At 47.4% G+C, this 18,075-nt stretch overlaps 2 protein-coding genes across 4 annotated transcripts in view; both read right to left on the bottom strand.

Moving 5' to 3' along the window:
- LOC142592539 (TBC1 domain family member 25-like) overlaps positions 1 to 18,075 on the bottom strand; it is a 200,900-nt gene that overhangs the window by 167,659 nt on the left and 15,166 nt on the right. The window lies entirely within an intron of this gene.
- LOC142592538 (uncharacterized) lies at positions 9,666 to 12,811 on the bottom strand. Its single transcript, XM_075704036.1, has 2 exons — positions 11,889 to 12,811; positions 9,666 to 11,828 (listed from the first exon to the last, which is right to left on the bottom strand). The coding sequence occupies exons 1-2, from the start codon at positions 12,607 to 12,609 to the stop codon at positions 10,228 to 10,230; spliced, it is 2,322 nt and encodes a 773-aa protein (XP_075560151.1). The 5' UTR covers positions 12,610 to 12,811; the 3' UTR covers positions 9,666 to 10,227.

The raw sequence follows: 18,075 nt of genomic DNA, 5'->3' as shown, positions 1-18,075 counted from the left end.
AACACCACGCATGACGGCAAGATGGCAACACCATCTGGTGGCATTCTTTGACCATCCTTCTTTCAGATGCCCTACCTCAAGATGATAATTTACTGGCACCCCCTTTGAAATGGAACAGTGACAAATGTCACGTAGCTTGCTTGAGTTAATTGGGTATGCTATACATGCCTTTAATTTTTTTTCATCCTTTCATCCTCTTTTTTTTCTCAAAACTTCTCGAACTACCTTGTACTGCTACCTGTACCTGTAATTGATCGCCCTATCGATCTCTTCCCTGCTTTTCTTCCACAGGTACCCTGAATGTCTGTTACTAATCTCAACTGCTGACCGGTTGATGCTTCTGTGCACTTTAAATCCAAGTGCTTCTGGAATGTGTACAAATAGATGTCTTTTCTTCTCGTCTTGTTGATGTGTCAAAAACCAACATAAAAATGCCAGGTCTTGTCTTTTTTTCATGACTAGCACAATAGGAAATGCAAATGGACTAGAAGATGGTTTCATGATGTCCTTGGCCAGCATTTTTTCGCCTTTGTTTTGGATTATGTCGTGCTTTGCAGCATAAAAGCGATAAAGACGCCAAAGAATCGATTTTGCATCGCTGGTGTGGATGTTTGCTCAACAACTGTGGTCTGGCCTAATGGGCGATTTTCCAGGTCAAAGATATCTGCATAGGACAGCATGACCCGACAAAGATTTTCTACTTGCGTAAGCGAGAGGTTTGAAGATTTAATTCTTTTTTTTTCAAAATTGGCACATGGTAACACAATGGCTGTGAGAAAGCCTAGATCACTCTGAGGGCCATCGACGGTTAACACGGAAATATCACTTTCCTACAACGAAACAATGGCAAGCATAACATCAGCAGGCAGCATATCGATAGCTGGTCCAAAGTTTAAAATAGGCAGGCAGGTTGTTTCTGCATACAGTGACCACAGTGTGCAGGAGAATGACAGAGTGTGTCAGGAGCACGTTGAGAACAGGGGAAACAATGTATTCATGATCACATACAGGCGGACAGGGACTTAATGCGATAAGTTGCGGCTTGCGGTGGCAGATGGAGGAACTCTGCAGAACATAAGTGGCTGGGAGTGTTGGATATTACATGGGCGTCAAATGGGAGTTCCAGTTGAACAACATCTGTCGAGCAGGCAATAAGGGCCGAGTGCGTCGAGAGAAAGTCTAGATCAAGGATTACATCGTGAGGACACTAAGCGATGACAGCAAACAAAACAATGGTCTGACGGCCAGCAATACATACTCAGGCAGTGCACATTTTAAGAATGGCAGACATGCTGCCATCAGCAACCCGTACTGTGTGCACCATAGCAGGTGTAATAACTTTGAAGAGCTGAGTACAGGAAGTAGAGGTTATTACTGAATTCTGTGCGCTGGTATCTATGAGAGCCGTAATAGTAATGTCGTCTGCTAATGTCCAGAAGGTTTCAGCGAGTAGGTACAGTCAACAGAGGATATTTCTACGAAGTAATTGAAGCAGCATCCCCTCCAGGAGCTGCATGACTTAGTTTTCCGGAACGTAAGGGCCAGGCCGTGCGGAGAACGAGGACCGGCATGGTTGCGGCAATAAAGATTGACAACCTTGTAGTGACGGTGAACAGCTAAACCTGGAGTGTGGAGTGCCAGCACCGGAAACCTGTGGATCGGAGTGAGGAGAAAAACACTGAATGTTGCCTTCAGGACAACGCCAAGATCTAGTGCTCCAGTTTGAAGGTGACGACCAGCAACTGCGGCAGTGACAATGTGTCCAACGCGAGAGCAGTTGAAACATATCAGTTGCCTGCCATTTTCCAGTCAGATGGATTTCTGTAGCACGGAGGGTAGACCTCGTTCTGGGTGACATTGGCAGGAGTACATTCGAGTGCATGAATAAAACAGACTGCAGATGATAAAACCAGGTTCGCAAACTACTGGCAGACGACTGCTTGCATGAGCGACACGGTGGGCAGGAAAGACAACCATAGGGTGCTGTTGCTTCTAGTTCATGGCAGATAATATAAGTTACATCTTCCAATGCTGTAGACTGCACAGACATTGGTGGGTCATCAAATTATGATTCGGCGGCAGTGTTAGGCAGCCGGAGAAACTGTTGGGTGATCCAGCAACTCTTTGTTCAAAGCACTGACATTCCTTAGCAATAGCGTCAACTGTCATGCAGTAAAGACCAAGACGAGTATGAGAAGCTGAACTGAAACATGACACAAAGCGAGACAGACAAGGACATTGCTTGTCTATTGCCATTTGTTGCGGGCACTATTCCGACAAGAAACGCCGCCGACATGCCTTGAAGGGTACTGCCGAAACTGGTTGTGCATTTGCGTTGTGCATCAGTTCTTCTGACCCGTGCTAAGCAGTCATTACCGACATAAAAGAGAAGAAAGTACAAAAACAAGCCGCCGACATACCTTGACAAGCATGTGCCTACTGACGACTGGACACCACTGCAGACATAGCGAGAATACAAAATGAAGTGTCACAGCATCAGTACCGCAACCTAAATGTGGTTCGTTATGAGAAAGGAAAGGTTGGCGCTATCTTGCAATCTTCTGCAGCCCTTGACGGAGCACGACTCAGCACCAGCACCGAAACACAAGCAAGCATGACATAAGCTCGTGCATGCCCGCATACTAGAGTGTAACACTCTACCACATATACCTGCTTGCTGCACCACTGGAATGGCTGTGCTTATCGTGATGTATGACAGGCACGCGACAGTGAGAATAATTCATCATTGGACAATAATGCTGCATAGAATCTGTTTAAATCATTTCACATTTCTGATGTCTTTAAACATGATTTTTCATTTAGTGCAGCATTTATGGGGTGCTTCCGGCTCCTTGCATACACATGGCCTCCGAGACTGAGTGTCATGTATCAGAGGCCACGCAATAACTTACACACGAGGTTTGTTGCCCTTTTGAAGCATTTGGTGGTGCTTGACAAAAGTAGAGCCCCTTCAACTAATTTACATGCACTTTTTTTTTCTGCTATATATCAGTTAATTGCTGAGTAAACTGTACCTTGTTTTTCTATTACTTTTCCAAAGTTGGGAACAAAGAAATCTACAAAAACTCTGGATCTGAAACACGAAAGTTTTGAGCGCATGTACATTCTTCTTTCGCTTCGCCCACTGCTAGTGCATTTTGTTCTACTGAAAAAAAAAAGTACATTTCATGCACAAACATTCATTTTATGAAGTAGCACCAATCGATTGATGTCCAGAAAAAGAATGGGATGTCTTATAGACATCCATTACATGCGTTAACTGATGATACAGCATGAAGTTGTCGCACAAACTGCAGACACCAACTGCGTAGCACCGGCCACGTCAAAATCATAGAAGGGCATATACACTGCAAAAGTTTTGGGAGGCCTACAATGCACGTCTAAAGTACAAACTTTATAGAGGTTCCATGGACAATGACATGGAATGCGCTGTGTCATGCAAGCAACATACATACATACATACATACATACATACATACATACATACATACATACATACATACATACATACATACATACATACATACATACATACATACATACATACATACATACATACATACATACATACATACATACATACATACATACATACATACATACATACATACATACATACATACATACATACATACATACATACATACATACATACATACATACATACATACATGCATGCATGCATGCATGCATGCATGCATGCATGCATACAGCATCAACCGACAGCAGGAAGCTATCTCGTGAAGCCACCTCGAGCAACAACATACTGCATATCACCATGACATCACCGCAGTAGCATATAAAAACGATGCACGCAAAATAAAAATGCTTTTTCCACTTGTGTTATTGAGACATTCACTCGAAACGCAAGAGTGGTGACAAGGCATGAATCGACGCGATAGGGGAATGCCTTGAAGTGCACGTCTACTGAAACAGGCAGCAATGGCGCCGGGGCAAGTGCCCACATTCACCGAAGAGGAAGGAGGATGGTCTGCCTATAAGGTACGCTTAGAGGCTTACTTTCAAGCGCAAGAAATGACAGATATGGCGAAACAACGAGCCCTGCTGGTGGCCGCGCTGTCCAACAGCGCTGTAAAGTACTTCAGGGACGATGACCCCCCCCAAAAGCATGAACGACCTCACATACAGAGATGTCATCAAGCATTTACAAAGCCACTACAAAGTTAACAAAACAGCAGCCAGTTACTGGTTTTTTATGCGCACACAGGCAGAAGGTGAGAGCGTTCGGGATTTTGTAGCCGCAATTCGTCGCAAGGCCCAAGACTGCAATTTTGGCAACATGCTGCACCGCATGCTGTGGGACCGCATAGTATGTGGTGTTCGGGATGAAGACGTAAAATGTCTATTGTTGACCCGCAGTCCCCTGTCGTTGAAGGCAGCAGAAGACATCGCAATTTCTGCTGAGACCGCAGCTGAGAATGCGAAGCACATGCAGAAACTACCCTACCAGGAGGCAGACACAGCTAATTTTGTTCGGTCGGCCCACTCCCATCCGCAGTCTAGGAAACCAAGTGGGCTACCTCGCGATGAACACCGGCCTTGCACCCAATGTGCCGCATCCTCACACCAAGCAGATGATTGCCGTCATATCAGAACAGTGTGCCATCGGTGCCGGACATGCGGCCACTTAGCTCCAATGTGTAGAGCGTCGAACGAAGGTACTAAATGCAGGCAACAAGCGTATGCACTTTCTCAAAGGCCGCAAGGACTGCGAAGCTTTGTATTTGCTGATTGCGCATCAAGTGACGAACAGCACTCACGCTAAGCCTATTCTTTGCCAAATAAGTTGGAATGCATTGCCGCTCACAATGTTGGTAGACATGAGGTCACCTGTGAGTGTGATTCTGCGGGCCATGTTCAAGCAACATCGAGGCAAGTGGCCACATCTGCGGGCAACAATGAAGGTATCGTGTCTCAAGGGCCCGCTTCCTATCGCTGGGAAATTGCAACTCAATGCGACCATGGGTGGTGCAAAAATTCAGGCCGAACGCGTCGTTGTTGATTGTCCGGGACCGACGCTTTGTGTCCGTGACTATTCAAAGCTTCAATACGGCTGGTGTGCCAGTACTCACTGAGAACGCTATGGCATGCGCACAAGCGGACACTACAGACCGAAAGTTGGACACCTTGTTATCAAAGTACGATGTCTTCGCTCCCGGTCTGGGGCTGCTCTGGGGGCCACCGGTCCACCTGATCGTCAGAGAAGCCAGGCCCTGGTTTCGTAAAGCTCGCATGGTGCCACATGCGCTCAAGCAAATGGTGTCAGAAGAGAGAGATAGGCTAGTCAACGAAGAGGTGCTATCACCAGTGACAACTTCTGAACAGGCCACACCCGCCGTGCCCATAGTCAAGAAGGATGGATGGCTGCAGTTGTGTGGCGACTTCCGTCTTACCGTGAATGCTGCAACTTGTATGGAGCAATATCCGCTGCCACCAGTTGACGATATTGACATGCGTACCTCTTTATCGAATGATCGCGTTTCATCGTCTAACAAATGTTATCGCTCAGCACAGGACGCGCCTGCATGTATAGGAAGTTTCTGGAATGTTATCGATGGTTCTACCTGCTGTCTGTTGTTGCCGAACTCTGTGTAATCTGATTGCATGGATACGCGAAGCGAATGGTGTAGAACTTTCTTGAAAACACGCGGGCACCAGCGATTACTCTGGAATGTTCGATCGCTCATGTACAAAAGCTGACACGCTTGACCCGCTGATTAGATTCTGAACGATCGCCAAGTGTGTTCGCCGTTATTATTGTTCTCTAAGTGTAGCCTGCTCTTGAGGGCACAAGTTCACCCAATAACACGCTAGTTTCGTTAATCACAGTACTACTGCCTTCTTCACCGTCACTACCATGTGACATTTGGTGGAGGTGGTTTACGTTCATGTAGCGAATGCCCCCGACAAGCCGTGATCCAAGCCCGGACTACAAAAACAACACCAACATCATCCCGGAACATCGAGCAAGCCGCCGACTACAGCAGCTACCCCTGGAACATAGACTTCTGCCAGAGAGGACCAAGAAGATCATGGCCAAGACAGCCCCAATGGCCAGCCGCAGCATCCCCAATAGCTCTACAACAGCCCAGGGAGCCACCGATGTTCCACTGTTCCACATTCAATGACCCGGAAAGCTGGCTGGAGACGTATGAGAGGGTCACTATGTTTAACAGCTGGAACAGCGACGACAAGCTGCGACATGTCTATTTCCCATTGCAAGGCGCCGCCAGGACGTGGTTCGAGAATCGAGAAGCCACCGTAACGACGTGGGACCTGTTCCAAAGCGGCTTCCTGCAAACATTCACAAGCGTCGTGCGTAAAGAGCGTGCCCAAGCGCTATTAGAAACCCAAGTACAGCTTCCCAATGAGACCATCGCGATCTTCACGAAGGAGGTGGCCCGTCTTCTCCGGCCAACGACCCAGAAATGTTGGAGGAGAAAAAATTCCGCATCATGATGCGGGGCATCAAGCAAGAACTTTCCATCGGACTGATTCGCAACCTAGCCAAAACCATAGCCGAGTTTTGTACAGAGGCATCGATGATCAAGAAAACTCTGGAAATGCGCACTCGACAGTATAACCGACAAGTGCTCATGCCGCAGTGTGCTATCCAAGGACTGGGTTCCGACGACCTTCAAGAGACTGTCAGGGCAGCTGCTACTGTGCGTGAAGAACTGCACAGAGAGGCATAAATAGTTAGTGTAATGCATAAGCGCTGATATTAAGGGTTTTGCGAATGGTGCTGAAATTATCCTATTAAGTGAAATGAATGCCCACACGCAGGATTTAGATGGCTATGCCGAAAACAACGAGAAGTCAATGCTAGACCTTTGTGAGCAACATAACCTCGTTATCATGAATACAGGGCCCAAGTGTGAAGAGCAGATCACGTGGGAAGTGGGAAACCGGCAATCAACCATTGATTACTGTTTGATGACAGAAGGAATTCATGATAAGTTGAGAGAAATGGTCATTGATGCGGAAAATGGGATATGTAGTTAGGAAAGAGAGCAAGGAGTGCAAAATGGCCAGTCCAAATTTGAACGCTGAACAAATAACAAATATAGTCACTAGAGTCAAGGAAAAACTTGGCAAATGGCAAAATAAGAAGTGGGAATATGGTGAGCTTCTAAGTGTAATAACGACAGATATACGGAAAGAGAAACAACATTTTCGTTGGAAAGGAAAAAAGAAACCGAAAAGCTGGTGGAACAAGGAGATACGAGAAGCGATCGCCGAACGACAGAAAGCATCTTGAGAGCACAGGCAGGCAAAGAAGGCTCAGGTGCCACAGGATGAAGTAACCAGTAAATGGGAAATATACCGGGAGAAAAAGTCCATGGTTCAAATACTGGTGCAAGCAAAATTAAAAGGAGAAAGTGAACGTTGGTTGTCAGAAATACGTGAGAAAAAGAAGGCCGCATCTCGAATATGTTGTAATCACCTAAAATTATTACGCAGGAAGTCAAAAACAATACAACCACATATGCTAGACGAAGATGAAAACAGACTGGAAGGAGAAGCAGCAATAAGTTACATCCAGAAAGTAACAGCCAAATCTTTCCATGGCAATGACGAGGTTGTATTTGAAGAAAAAAAGAGCATGAAAGAGACCCAAGTGGCTAAGGAGCTGGTGCTGACAAATTTTAACTGGAAGAAAGCCGAAGAGAAAATTCCTAAGCGCACAGCCACAGGGCTAGACGAGGTTCCTGTTCGGCTGATAAATGAACTGGGACCAAAAAGTAAGGAAGCTCTGGTGAAAGCAGTGGAAAACACTTTAAAATATAGACGAATTACAGACAGTTGGCGACAAAGTAGAATAAAGGTAAGGGGGAGAAATATAGAATTCACTCGTATAGACCGTTGACCATTACATTATAGGAAGGGCACAATATAGGTTTGAAATTTAGTGTTAGAAAATCAGTTATGGTATTCAATGAAAACAGTGAACAGACAGTGGTGATACAGGGACAGGAAATACTACGGGTAACAGAATATAAATAGCTTGGTATATGGATAAACGAAGGCAAGACATATGGAAACACAAGAAAAAGTAATAACAGTGAAGGGGAAAAGAAATGCTGCCATAATGAAACACAGAGCGCTATGGGGATACAATAGGTATGTGGAAAGCTGTAATGGTTCCAAGGCTTACTTTTGGAAATGCGGTTGTTTGCTTTAAACCAGGGGTAAAATCAGGAATCAATGGGAATCAAAGGTCAGTTGGTCGCCTCGCATTGGGTGCTCATGGGAAGACGACAAATGAAGCTGTGCAGGGTGATATGGGCTTGGCTAGTTTTGAAGTGAGGGAAGTTCACAGTAAAATTGAGTATGAAGAACGACTGAGGAATATGGAAGTAAATGAGCTGGGAGAGTGTTGAGGTATCTGTACAGGAAAAACATTGATTCACAGTGGAGGAAAAGAACTAGGAAGCTTACCAGCAAGTATGCGGCCTGTAGGGTGGGCAACACAGCAACAAATAATGTCAGAAATAATCTTATGGGTGGCGGCAATGGAAAACAGACCTCCCATGAGTAACCACTTAAGAGGAAAAAACGAAATCAGGAAAGAAACAATTTACGATAACTCAAAGGGGAGCTCATTACTTTTCGAAGCGAGATTGGGATGCCTTGGAACACGCGCCTATAAAGCAAGATATTGGAACGAAGAAGAAGCATGTGCTTTCTGCGGTAAAGCTAAGGAAGCTATGGAGCATGTTTTATTAGAATGTGAAGACGTCTACCCAGCAGTCAACTTAGGCACCACTGGCCTCCTTGAAGCCCTTGGGTTCAGTGAGAGCAGTGGAAAGGAAACATGTCCGCAATAGGGTTTAGTAAGAGGCTATTGCAGGATTGGTGGAAGTAGGGAAACGACAAAAAACGGAGACGTACAAAGGCACAGTTCGCAATAGGGGATCAGAAAATTTGCTTGTGGGAATTCATAGTTTTTTTTTGTTTTTTAACCTAGGTAGGACATTAGGCAGTATAATAGAAAGAGCTTGTTGGAACAACCCACCGCACCGTTCCAAAGGGGATGCACATAGCATCCATCCATCCATCCATCCGTGCTACATTGTGCGGACCGACCGCCTTTGGTCCTTCGCCAGCTTGAAGATCTTTTCATCGAGCGAGGAGGAAAGGGCACACAGCGAGCCTTTCCCCCTCTCTGGCTTGTGCAATCCGGCACGGCACTGATTGAAAGTATTGCTGTCGCGTGCTGCAGAATGATTTCAAGATGTTTTAGATCAAACTGTGAAATTTACGCAATGACCGTTCATATAAGTCTTCAAGGAAGCCCTTCAGTTCATCGGTAACTACAGTACGCAGAAATATCTTTTGGGGGTGCAAACATGCAACGCGCATTATCAGCTGTGGTGTGTGTATGTGTTGTGAACTATTTTACAGATAACCGGCGTCTCTGTATTACTAGCATGAAATGGTAAATCTGCTCACTATCTGATCGCTTGGCGTAGGGACTAAAACATAAGAGCGCATGCTCGTGTACAGCCAACCAATGGCAACTGTTGTGTCGGCAGCGGCAGGCAAGCGGGGGGCCCTGACCGGGCGAACGCGCGGCAAGCGCCGGCGCAGGAAGGAGACACGGAGCAAACTGCTCCCGATGAAAACCGGAACGAAGACTCGGCCGACCCACGGCCGTTTATTACTTATAAAGGCTTCACACGCCAGATGACACCTCCAGATTGGCCCAAGCTCATCACATGACAGAAGGGGGGGGCGCCATCTAGCTAAACAACTACAAACCATACATGTACGATGACACAGATCTGACAGGGGGCGACACTATACTACATCATCCCCCCCTGGAAACAAAGTAAGCATACAGTGAAACGCGCACACAACACGCGCACTTAAGTCCAAAGGCGATTTCAGTTCGTTCCCCCCACGTTCACACACGCGCACCAGTTGCACACAAAGCACGCACTTAAGTCCACAACAAATTCAATCCGTCCCCGCCCAAGTTTACATACACGCGCACCAGTCTTGGGCACCATAACACAGGCAGTCACTCAAACAAAGTCTGACAAGGAACACTGCACAAACCTCACTGCACCGCAACAAGGAGCACTTTATACCTGTGTTATTGAAACATGTGGACTGTCTCCTAAATGTCACATCGAGGCCCCTAGCCATGGCATTTCGAAGACGGCAATACGCTCTACACTACAGAAAAATCATCGAGCCACGGAGGCCGTTTCTGTCACGACGAGGACGCGTGCGTACCTCAGAAGAACTTTGGGGGTTGCGACACGTATCGGTCGACTTTAAAGACCCAGTCGTCCCACTGTTTCCCTCCCCCTGGTTGGAAAATTGAATGTGGTTGTCGCTCAACGCTGGAGAGGGTTGCCCAGGAAGCTCCTCTCGACGTCCCAACAAGTCCTGGGAGGCTACCGATTCTCCTACGGAATCAGAGACAACTGCTGACTGTGTAAACTCTGAAGTGATACAGTCAGACGGAATACTCAACTGAAGCTGACGACTCTGAGAAGACGCTGTCGCTACAGACGAGTCATCGGAATGACTATCCAAGTTTGAATATGAGTACAAAAAATCTTTGTCACTTGTACACAATGTACTACCTGCTGAATCCTTTATCACTAGGGTTAACTTAGACACATGCCACAGCTTCCCATCACTGAGTAGAAAAGTAGATGGTCCTACCTGGGCCTTGACTTTACGAGGTTTACTGTACTTAAAAAATCCTTTCCTCTTAAATCTTATTCTGACGGTGTCTCCCACCTTGATACGAGTTGCCTGAGCACCTCTACGTTTGTCTACGTACTGTTTAGTCTGCCACTGTTTCTGCAAGACCCTTTCTTGAACGTGAGGCACAAGACTGTCCTGTTCCCGTAGATCTACACAGAGCTGCATGGTTCCATCCTTCTTGCGCACCACCACGAGTGGAGACACCCACTCAGAATCCTCGACACACTCGATGACGTCGCAGTCCTCGAGACGTCTCAATTCATTTGGTACCTGGTCACGGAGAGCCAGGGGTAGTCTGCGCAACTTTGAAGATACTGGTTTCGCATCTTGCTGCCGATGACTTCGGTGCACACAGTTGTTGACGAGACTCAACTCGTCACTGAAGAGGTGATCAAAACCCGGAGGCACACCTGTGGGGCTCTGTACTGAAGGAAGCGATGGTAGACGACATGTCAGCGACGTACCGTCGATCTGTATGCCCAAGCGTTGGATGGCGTCTAAACCCAGCAGTGATGTTCCTGTAGTCGTTACGTGGAACGTGACGGAGCATGACCTTTGGAAAAACTGGACAGTGGCTTGAAACAGGCCTTGAATGTTGATGCGTTGCTTGGAGAAATTTCTCAAGTCCACTGTTGGTTGTGACAGCCTGTGCTGTCGACCAAAGTTATTTCTAAAATCTTCGGCCGTCATGCATGACACAGACGCTCCCGTATCCACCGGCAGTCGCATGGAGACGCCGTTCACTACGACCGGAACTTCCAAATCTTTTTTAGTTTCAAAAGCGCTTACCGTCAAGACAGACGCGGACGGCTGCCTTGCGGAAAATGAAGACAGCGTCTCTGCGGAAGAGACGTGTTGAACAGTACGGGTTTTCCGGCATACTGATGCAAAATGGCCCAACGTGTGGCAGGCGTTGCACCGCCGGTTCCTTGCTGGACAATTCTTGTACGTTGCAATATGCTTCGTGCTGCCACACCGGTCGCATGCACCACGGTTCCCGGAGGAGCCATGTGCGAACTGTCGGCCCTCTTGGCGGCTTCTCGGAAGAAGTCGGCCATCTTGGCGGCCTCCCGGACTATGTCGGCCATCTTGGCGGCCTCCCGGACTACGTCGGCCACCTTGGCGGCCTCCCGGACTACGTCGGCCATCTTGGCCCGTCGACGGAACGCCAAGTTGAGATGCCTCGATTCTTCGTACATTTTCGGAGCCGAACGCGCGGTTCGCTCGATGCAGGGCTTCTAACGAGCGTCCAATTTCTTCTGCCTTGTCCAGGGACAGGGTTTCGCCATGAGCCAGCAACTTTTCGCGAACGCTGACGTTCGCTACCCCATGTATGATTTGGTCTCGGACGCGCTCGTCATAGCTTGTGCCGAAGTTGCACTGTACCGCCTTCTCCTTCAATGCGGTCACGAATTCCAGGAATCCTTCTCCCTCAAACTGCTTTCGGCTGGTGAATTCGTGCCGTTCCGCCAGGACATTTGTTGACGCGGCGAACAGCCGGTCAAGCCGCTGCAAGAGTCTCGGAAACTCTGACGCTGGCGGGACCGCATCACTTGACGTTGACGCTGCGCCAGTCGACTGCCTTGCTGCTTCGCTTGAAGCTGACGCTGCGCTGGTTAACTGCCTTGCTGCTTCCTGCTCCTCGTCTGCAAAGTACTTCCGTTGTCCCTCACGCCCGAGAGCGCTGACGAGCGCGGACGCTCGTCGCGCGTCCGTCCAGTCGCCACCGCCGGCCGCTTCAAGGTGGGCCTGAAAAATTTTTTTCCAGCGATACCATGGAATTAACGGTGGGCCGGGCACTTCAAGAAAAACGGGAAGGTTCGCCGTAAAAGACGCCATGCCCGGTAGCGCGCAGGAGACAGTGCAGAAAACAAGCCGGAGCTCGCAGCAGGAATGGGGCACGGAAGAACAAGGGGGCGAGTAGGCCTAGGCTCGGAAGCCTCGCGACGCCAAGTGCGTCGGCGGCGTTTGCAGGCCGTGCCGACACGTAAAGGACGCTTCACTTACGAAGCTCGCTGGTTTTCCGGGGCTTCGGTCGGAACCGTTGCAGGAATCCCATCTTCGTCGCCAAAAGGATGTTGTGTCGGCAGCGGCAGGCAAGCGGGGGGCCCCGACCGGGCGAACGCGCGGCAAGCGCCGGCGCAGGAAGGAGACACGGAGCAAACTGCTCCCGATGAAAACCGGAACGAAGACTCGGCCGACCCACGGCCGTTTATTACTTATAAAGGCTTCACACGCCAGATGACACCTCCAGATTGGCCCAAGCTCATCACATGACAGAAGGGGGGGGCGCCATCTAGCTAAACAACTACAAACCATACATGTACGATGACACAGATCTGACAGGGGGCGACACTATACTACAGCAACCACGAAACAATAAGCGGCAGACGCTATCAAATATTTGTGATACATCGGCATCGTTCTCACTATATGTCTACGGTAGCCTCCTGCATGAGGCCGTTGGCGCTGCTCACCGCAGCGATCACTGCAGTTGGGGAACCGGCATCATACCTTAAAGGGACACTAAAGGTTAATATGAAGTCAACGTGGACTGTTGAAATACTATTCCAGAAACATCGAAACGCTTGTTTCATGCGAAGAAGAGACTTATTTTAAGAGAAAATGCGTTCTGAAGCGTCCGCGTACCTCTAGCGCAGTTCAAGTCACCCGCCCTCCGATAGAAGGGTGGGGACGTCATGGTCTCATAGTGACATCGATGAGTAAAATGGCGCCCGCAGACGGCGCTACGGCTTTTCTGCGCAAAATGCAAACATGCGGCCAGGAACAGAGCCGGGACAGAGCCGACAGCAGTGTGAAAGCGGAACTATGGTGGCTAGCGGAAGGGAAAGCGCGCGACGATAAGCTGGTTCTTTATTTTATGACGCCAACTTTGACGCTCGTTGCAATGGACGACCCTGACAACAACACAATGGCTCGCGATGCTGGGCTCGATTTCAGTGACTTAAGCACTGATGAACGTGACCTGCTGCTGAGGGCTCGCGCTGCCAGCGTCGTTGCGTACTACTATGACGGCAAGTGTATGTCATGGCTGTACATATTCGCACATTTGTAGCTTTTCCTTCGTGAAAACCAAATGCCGCACTCACCGCCCTGGAATCGCCCTGCAGCTCTGGCGCTTCGGAGAATGCAGGCAAGACCGACGGTACAGCGCTACGGGAAAGCATTGCTTTGAAAGGCACTCCACACGACTTCAGTAAGTTGGTGTTGAACTCGTAATCCTCTGGACGAAAGTGCAGCGAGCACACTATGCGATTTTTCGGCTCTTTGCCAACACACTGTGGCAGAGGTACGGCACTTAACCACTTCGAACGGAGAGGTTCACTCGTTGGCATACCGCGATAAATAACGTTGGATTCACCGCTGCAACTGCCCTTGGCCAAGTCCCGCGGACCGTTCGCGCATACCATGACATCACGTGGACGTGGCATTCTCGCTGCTTCTTCTTCGTGATTTGGGAGAGGGAAAGTACGCTCAATTCTGTAGCCCATATGGGAGCACACAAATGCAAGTTTCGCGAGCCAGCAGAACCAGCGTAGCACGACGCGATAACGAAACAACTGAAACTCCAATGTGTGCGCAGCGCAGAGTCGAGCAAAAACGAAACCATTAGACCACCCATACTACTGAAGGGTAACATCAAAATGTTATTTTTTCTTAGAATCGAACAGAAGTAGACAAGTAGCATTTTCTTCCGTCTTATAACCTAATGAAATGTTCTTTTCAATACGAGTAGTTGAGCACTAGTGACAAATTATGATGAGGAGTGCCTTCGTCATGGGGCTAGTACCGGAATGTCGCTGGGGGGTCTCAAATCGTGTCATGCATTTACCTCAATTTCTCGGTTACTAAAGCTCTGTTCGCGATTATATTGACGCCTTAGATGTTCTAGAGCATTGCTTTATCACTTTAACTTAACTTCATAGTAAACTTTAGTGTCCCTTTAATAAGCTATGTGCTTCAGCCTTACCTTTTTGCCCTGTAAAGCCATAATATCCGAGATGGATCGCATAAAAAGAATGCGATGGCTATTTTTGAGGACAAAATGTCCGTAATACGTGTGAGTGCGTCGTAGAGAGCAGAACGAACACATCCGAAAAAAAAAACACTCGGTTATCATCCTCTTTCTCGAAAAAGAAAGAGAAAACAGGCTAACGCCGCAGTAAGACCTCACACAGTCACGCCGCACAACGTTTAGAGATCTATAAACGTTGATGCCGCATGCTTGGACCATGCGCTATATAGATATGTGTAATCCAGCACCTACGACTGCTTCGGATGCTCGCGCAGTTCGTGAATGGTCGCTTTGCTGGACAAGTGGAGTTCACACTGTAAGGTATGCTGTCATTACTAACCAAAACTATTTTATTCATGGGTCATCCACCGAACCAAGTAGTCACGCAACATAATGTGCGGGTAACAGTTTGAAGGCTTGTCAAAGTATAACAGCAGAGCTCCTATCGCACCAGAACCGTACCCACGCTGTTACGATCGTCGGGTATGTTTTATTGCTCCTAAACCGCAGCTTAGAACTAGAGAATAATACTGCAATAAGATCACACTGGAGAATGGAACCTTCAGAATTGCACAATTGATCTCCGAGGTTGATTGTAAGCTCAAACATGCGCAAACACATTGTGCTGCGTGCTCTGTCCGCCAGCAGAAAGTTCGGCCATACCGACTTACACTACTTCGGTAAATCTCACAGAACCGTTTTCCACATAGAAGACGCCACGTCATACTAAATAGACCGCACGAGCGCGAAAACAAATGCCAGAAACTACCGCCGAGTGTATACATGCCATGCAAAACGGAGCGCTCGCCCAAGCCAGCATGCCTACTGCCCATAGATGGCGTTACTGCGTAGCAAATGTAAAGTCCCTTGATAATTTAAAAGTAACGACACTCTTTGAACTCTGCCGCCGCCGCGCAACCTCCTCGCCTCCTCCTCGCCCCTTGCGTGTTCCCCTCGCGGTAACCAGTTTTGCGCCCGTTTTTCTGCACGATGCTTGGCCTCCCTGCCATTGCCCTTGGAAACGCGCGGATCTTGAGTTTTGCTTGTGTTTTTCTTTTTCGTTCGTGCCATTTTCCTTCTGAGCACGGCTGGCTCGGCGCTTTAGCTCGGTGTAGCGAATGTTGTACGCCGTGTTTCCTGCTTTATGTGCTAGCGCTATGCCGGGCTGTTGCACATATAACTGCAGCAAGAAGTCTGAAGAGGGTTATGCCGTTTTTATGATACCACAAGGAAAGCGTGACAGCTTGAGCAGGAAGCAGTTGCTGCATGACATTGGCCGAAAGAACTTTGTTCCGACAAAGAACAGCGGTGTTTGCGAGCTGAGGCGTCTTTCTTATAGCTAGCTCGTAGCAAAGCATCCCGTAATGCTGCATTTTTTTTTCATTCTTCCGGCCTGCTCACCAGCGCTTTTGCGGTTGTCCTCAGCATGCTTAATATTCCCCTCGCACGTCGCTAACTGTTGTTATTCAGTCGGAAGTGCAGCATTATAGATTCTGCTTTGTGCCTTGAAAAAATTAGTGGCAAGTATACCCGTGGTATTGCAGGTGATGAGCGCTAGCTAGTCAAAATTGAGTTTTTTTTTTAAATTTTAAGCCGAAAGCCTTTAGATCTCTGTTTCAAGGTCACTTTGTAAACTGGAAGTATCACGTGACCCAAGCAAGGCCAGAGGTGTCCCACATCATGTCCACCCCTGTATAAGAGAATGATTCATAAGAGAATCATAAGTGATTGACATAAGGTGGATTAGGGAGGATTAATGTTGATTAGAGCGTATTAAAGAAGAGTAAGGTGGATTAGAGTGCCTTAAGAAGGATTAAGATGCATGAATAAAAAAATTAAGGTGGGTGGAGGAGGATTGAGGTGGATTAAGGTGAAGGGTTGATGAAAGGGTATTAAGACCTATTAGGGTGGATTAGGGTGCATGAATTAGGATTAGGGAGGATTAAGGTGGATAAAGTAAGATTAACATTGATTAATGTGGAATAAGGTGAATTAGGGTTGCTAAAGGAGGATTAAGACCGTATATGGTAGGCTAAGGTGCATTAGGGGCGATGTAGGTTGATTAGGTTGTATTAAGGTGGACTGGGAGTATTAAGCTGAATTAAGGTGGATGAAGGAGCATTAAGGGGAATAGGGTGTACTAAGGTGAATTAGGGTTCACTGAGTATTTGAAACATTCAATTCAATTCTTTATTTGCAGACATAGAATACACAGAAATACCAGAACTGGTACCAAAATACCAGACCGATTAGTCTACCATAATCCTCCTAATGCACATTAATCTACAGAATCCACATTCATTGACCTTAATCCTCCTTCATTCACTTTAATCCACCATAATTCACGAGAGTCCTCCTTAATGCACCCTAATCCACCTTCATCGACCTTAATCTACTCTAACCCTCCTTACTCAACCCTACTGCTTCCTCATTCACTTTAATCCACCCTAATCCACTATAATCGTCCTTAATTCACCTTAATCTACATTCATCTACCTTAGTCCACCCTAATCCTCCTTATTACGCCCTTATCCTTCTTCATTCACTTTAATTCACTTTAGCCCACCATAATCCTCCTTAATGACCTTAATCCTTCTTAATCCACCCTCACCCTTCTTCATGCACTTTAATTCACCCTAATCCATCATAATCATCTTTAATGCACCTCAACGCACTTTCATCCACCCTAAGCCACCTTCATCGACCTTAATCCAACTTTGTCCTCCTTTATGCACCTTAATCCACTTTCATCAACTTTAATTCACCTTAACCCTCCTTAATACACCCCAATTCATCTTAATCCAATCACTAATCAATCATTACTTTGCTAATCATCAACCATCTTCTATGCGCGGCTGCACATGCTTTGGTTCGCTTCCCGCCTTCCTTCGGTCACGTGATATTTTCTGTAGCTCACAACGGGACCTTGAAACAGAGGTCTAAGGCTTTCGCTTAATAAGCCACACACAAAGGGATGTGTCACAAGCAATACTAGATCAGACGCACGAAGTAAAGCATCTGATCATGTGGCAGAAAAAATTGTCTGGAGTATAGAACTCGCCCCAAAGCTCCTTTTACATTGGTATACCCCGTTCGTACGGCTTTAAGAAAAAACCAACCTCCTCATAAACGTTGCCTCCAGCATTATCGATGCTGTTATTAGCATTTCTCAAAATTTCCAACCCCAGTGGGGCGCGCAATTGGCCCAAAATAACACGCCTCCATAGAATCCTGGGGCCCGTCCGCGGTAAAACCCCTTGAGAATTTGA

This window comes from Dermacentor variabilis, chromosome 9 (genome assembly GCF_050947875.1).
Source record: "Dermacentor variabilis isolate Ectoservices chromosome 9, ASM5094787v1, whole genome shotgun sequence".
Taxonomy (NCBI): domain Eukaryota; kingdom Metazoa; phylum Arthropoda; class Arachnida; order Ixodida; family Ixodidae; genus Dermacentor; species Dermacentor variabilis.
Note: the sequence above shows the minus strand (reverse complement) of the source record. Positions and strands in the feature narration are given on the sequence as shown.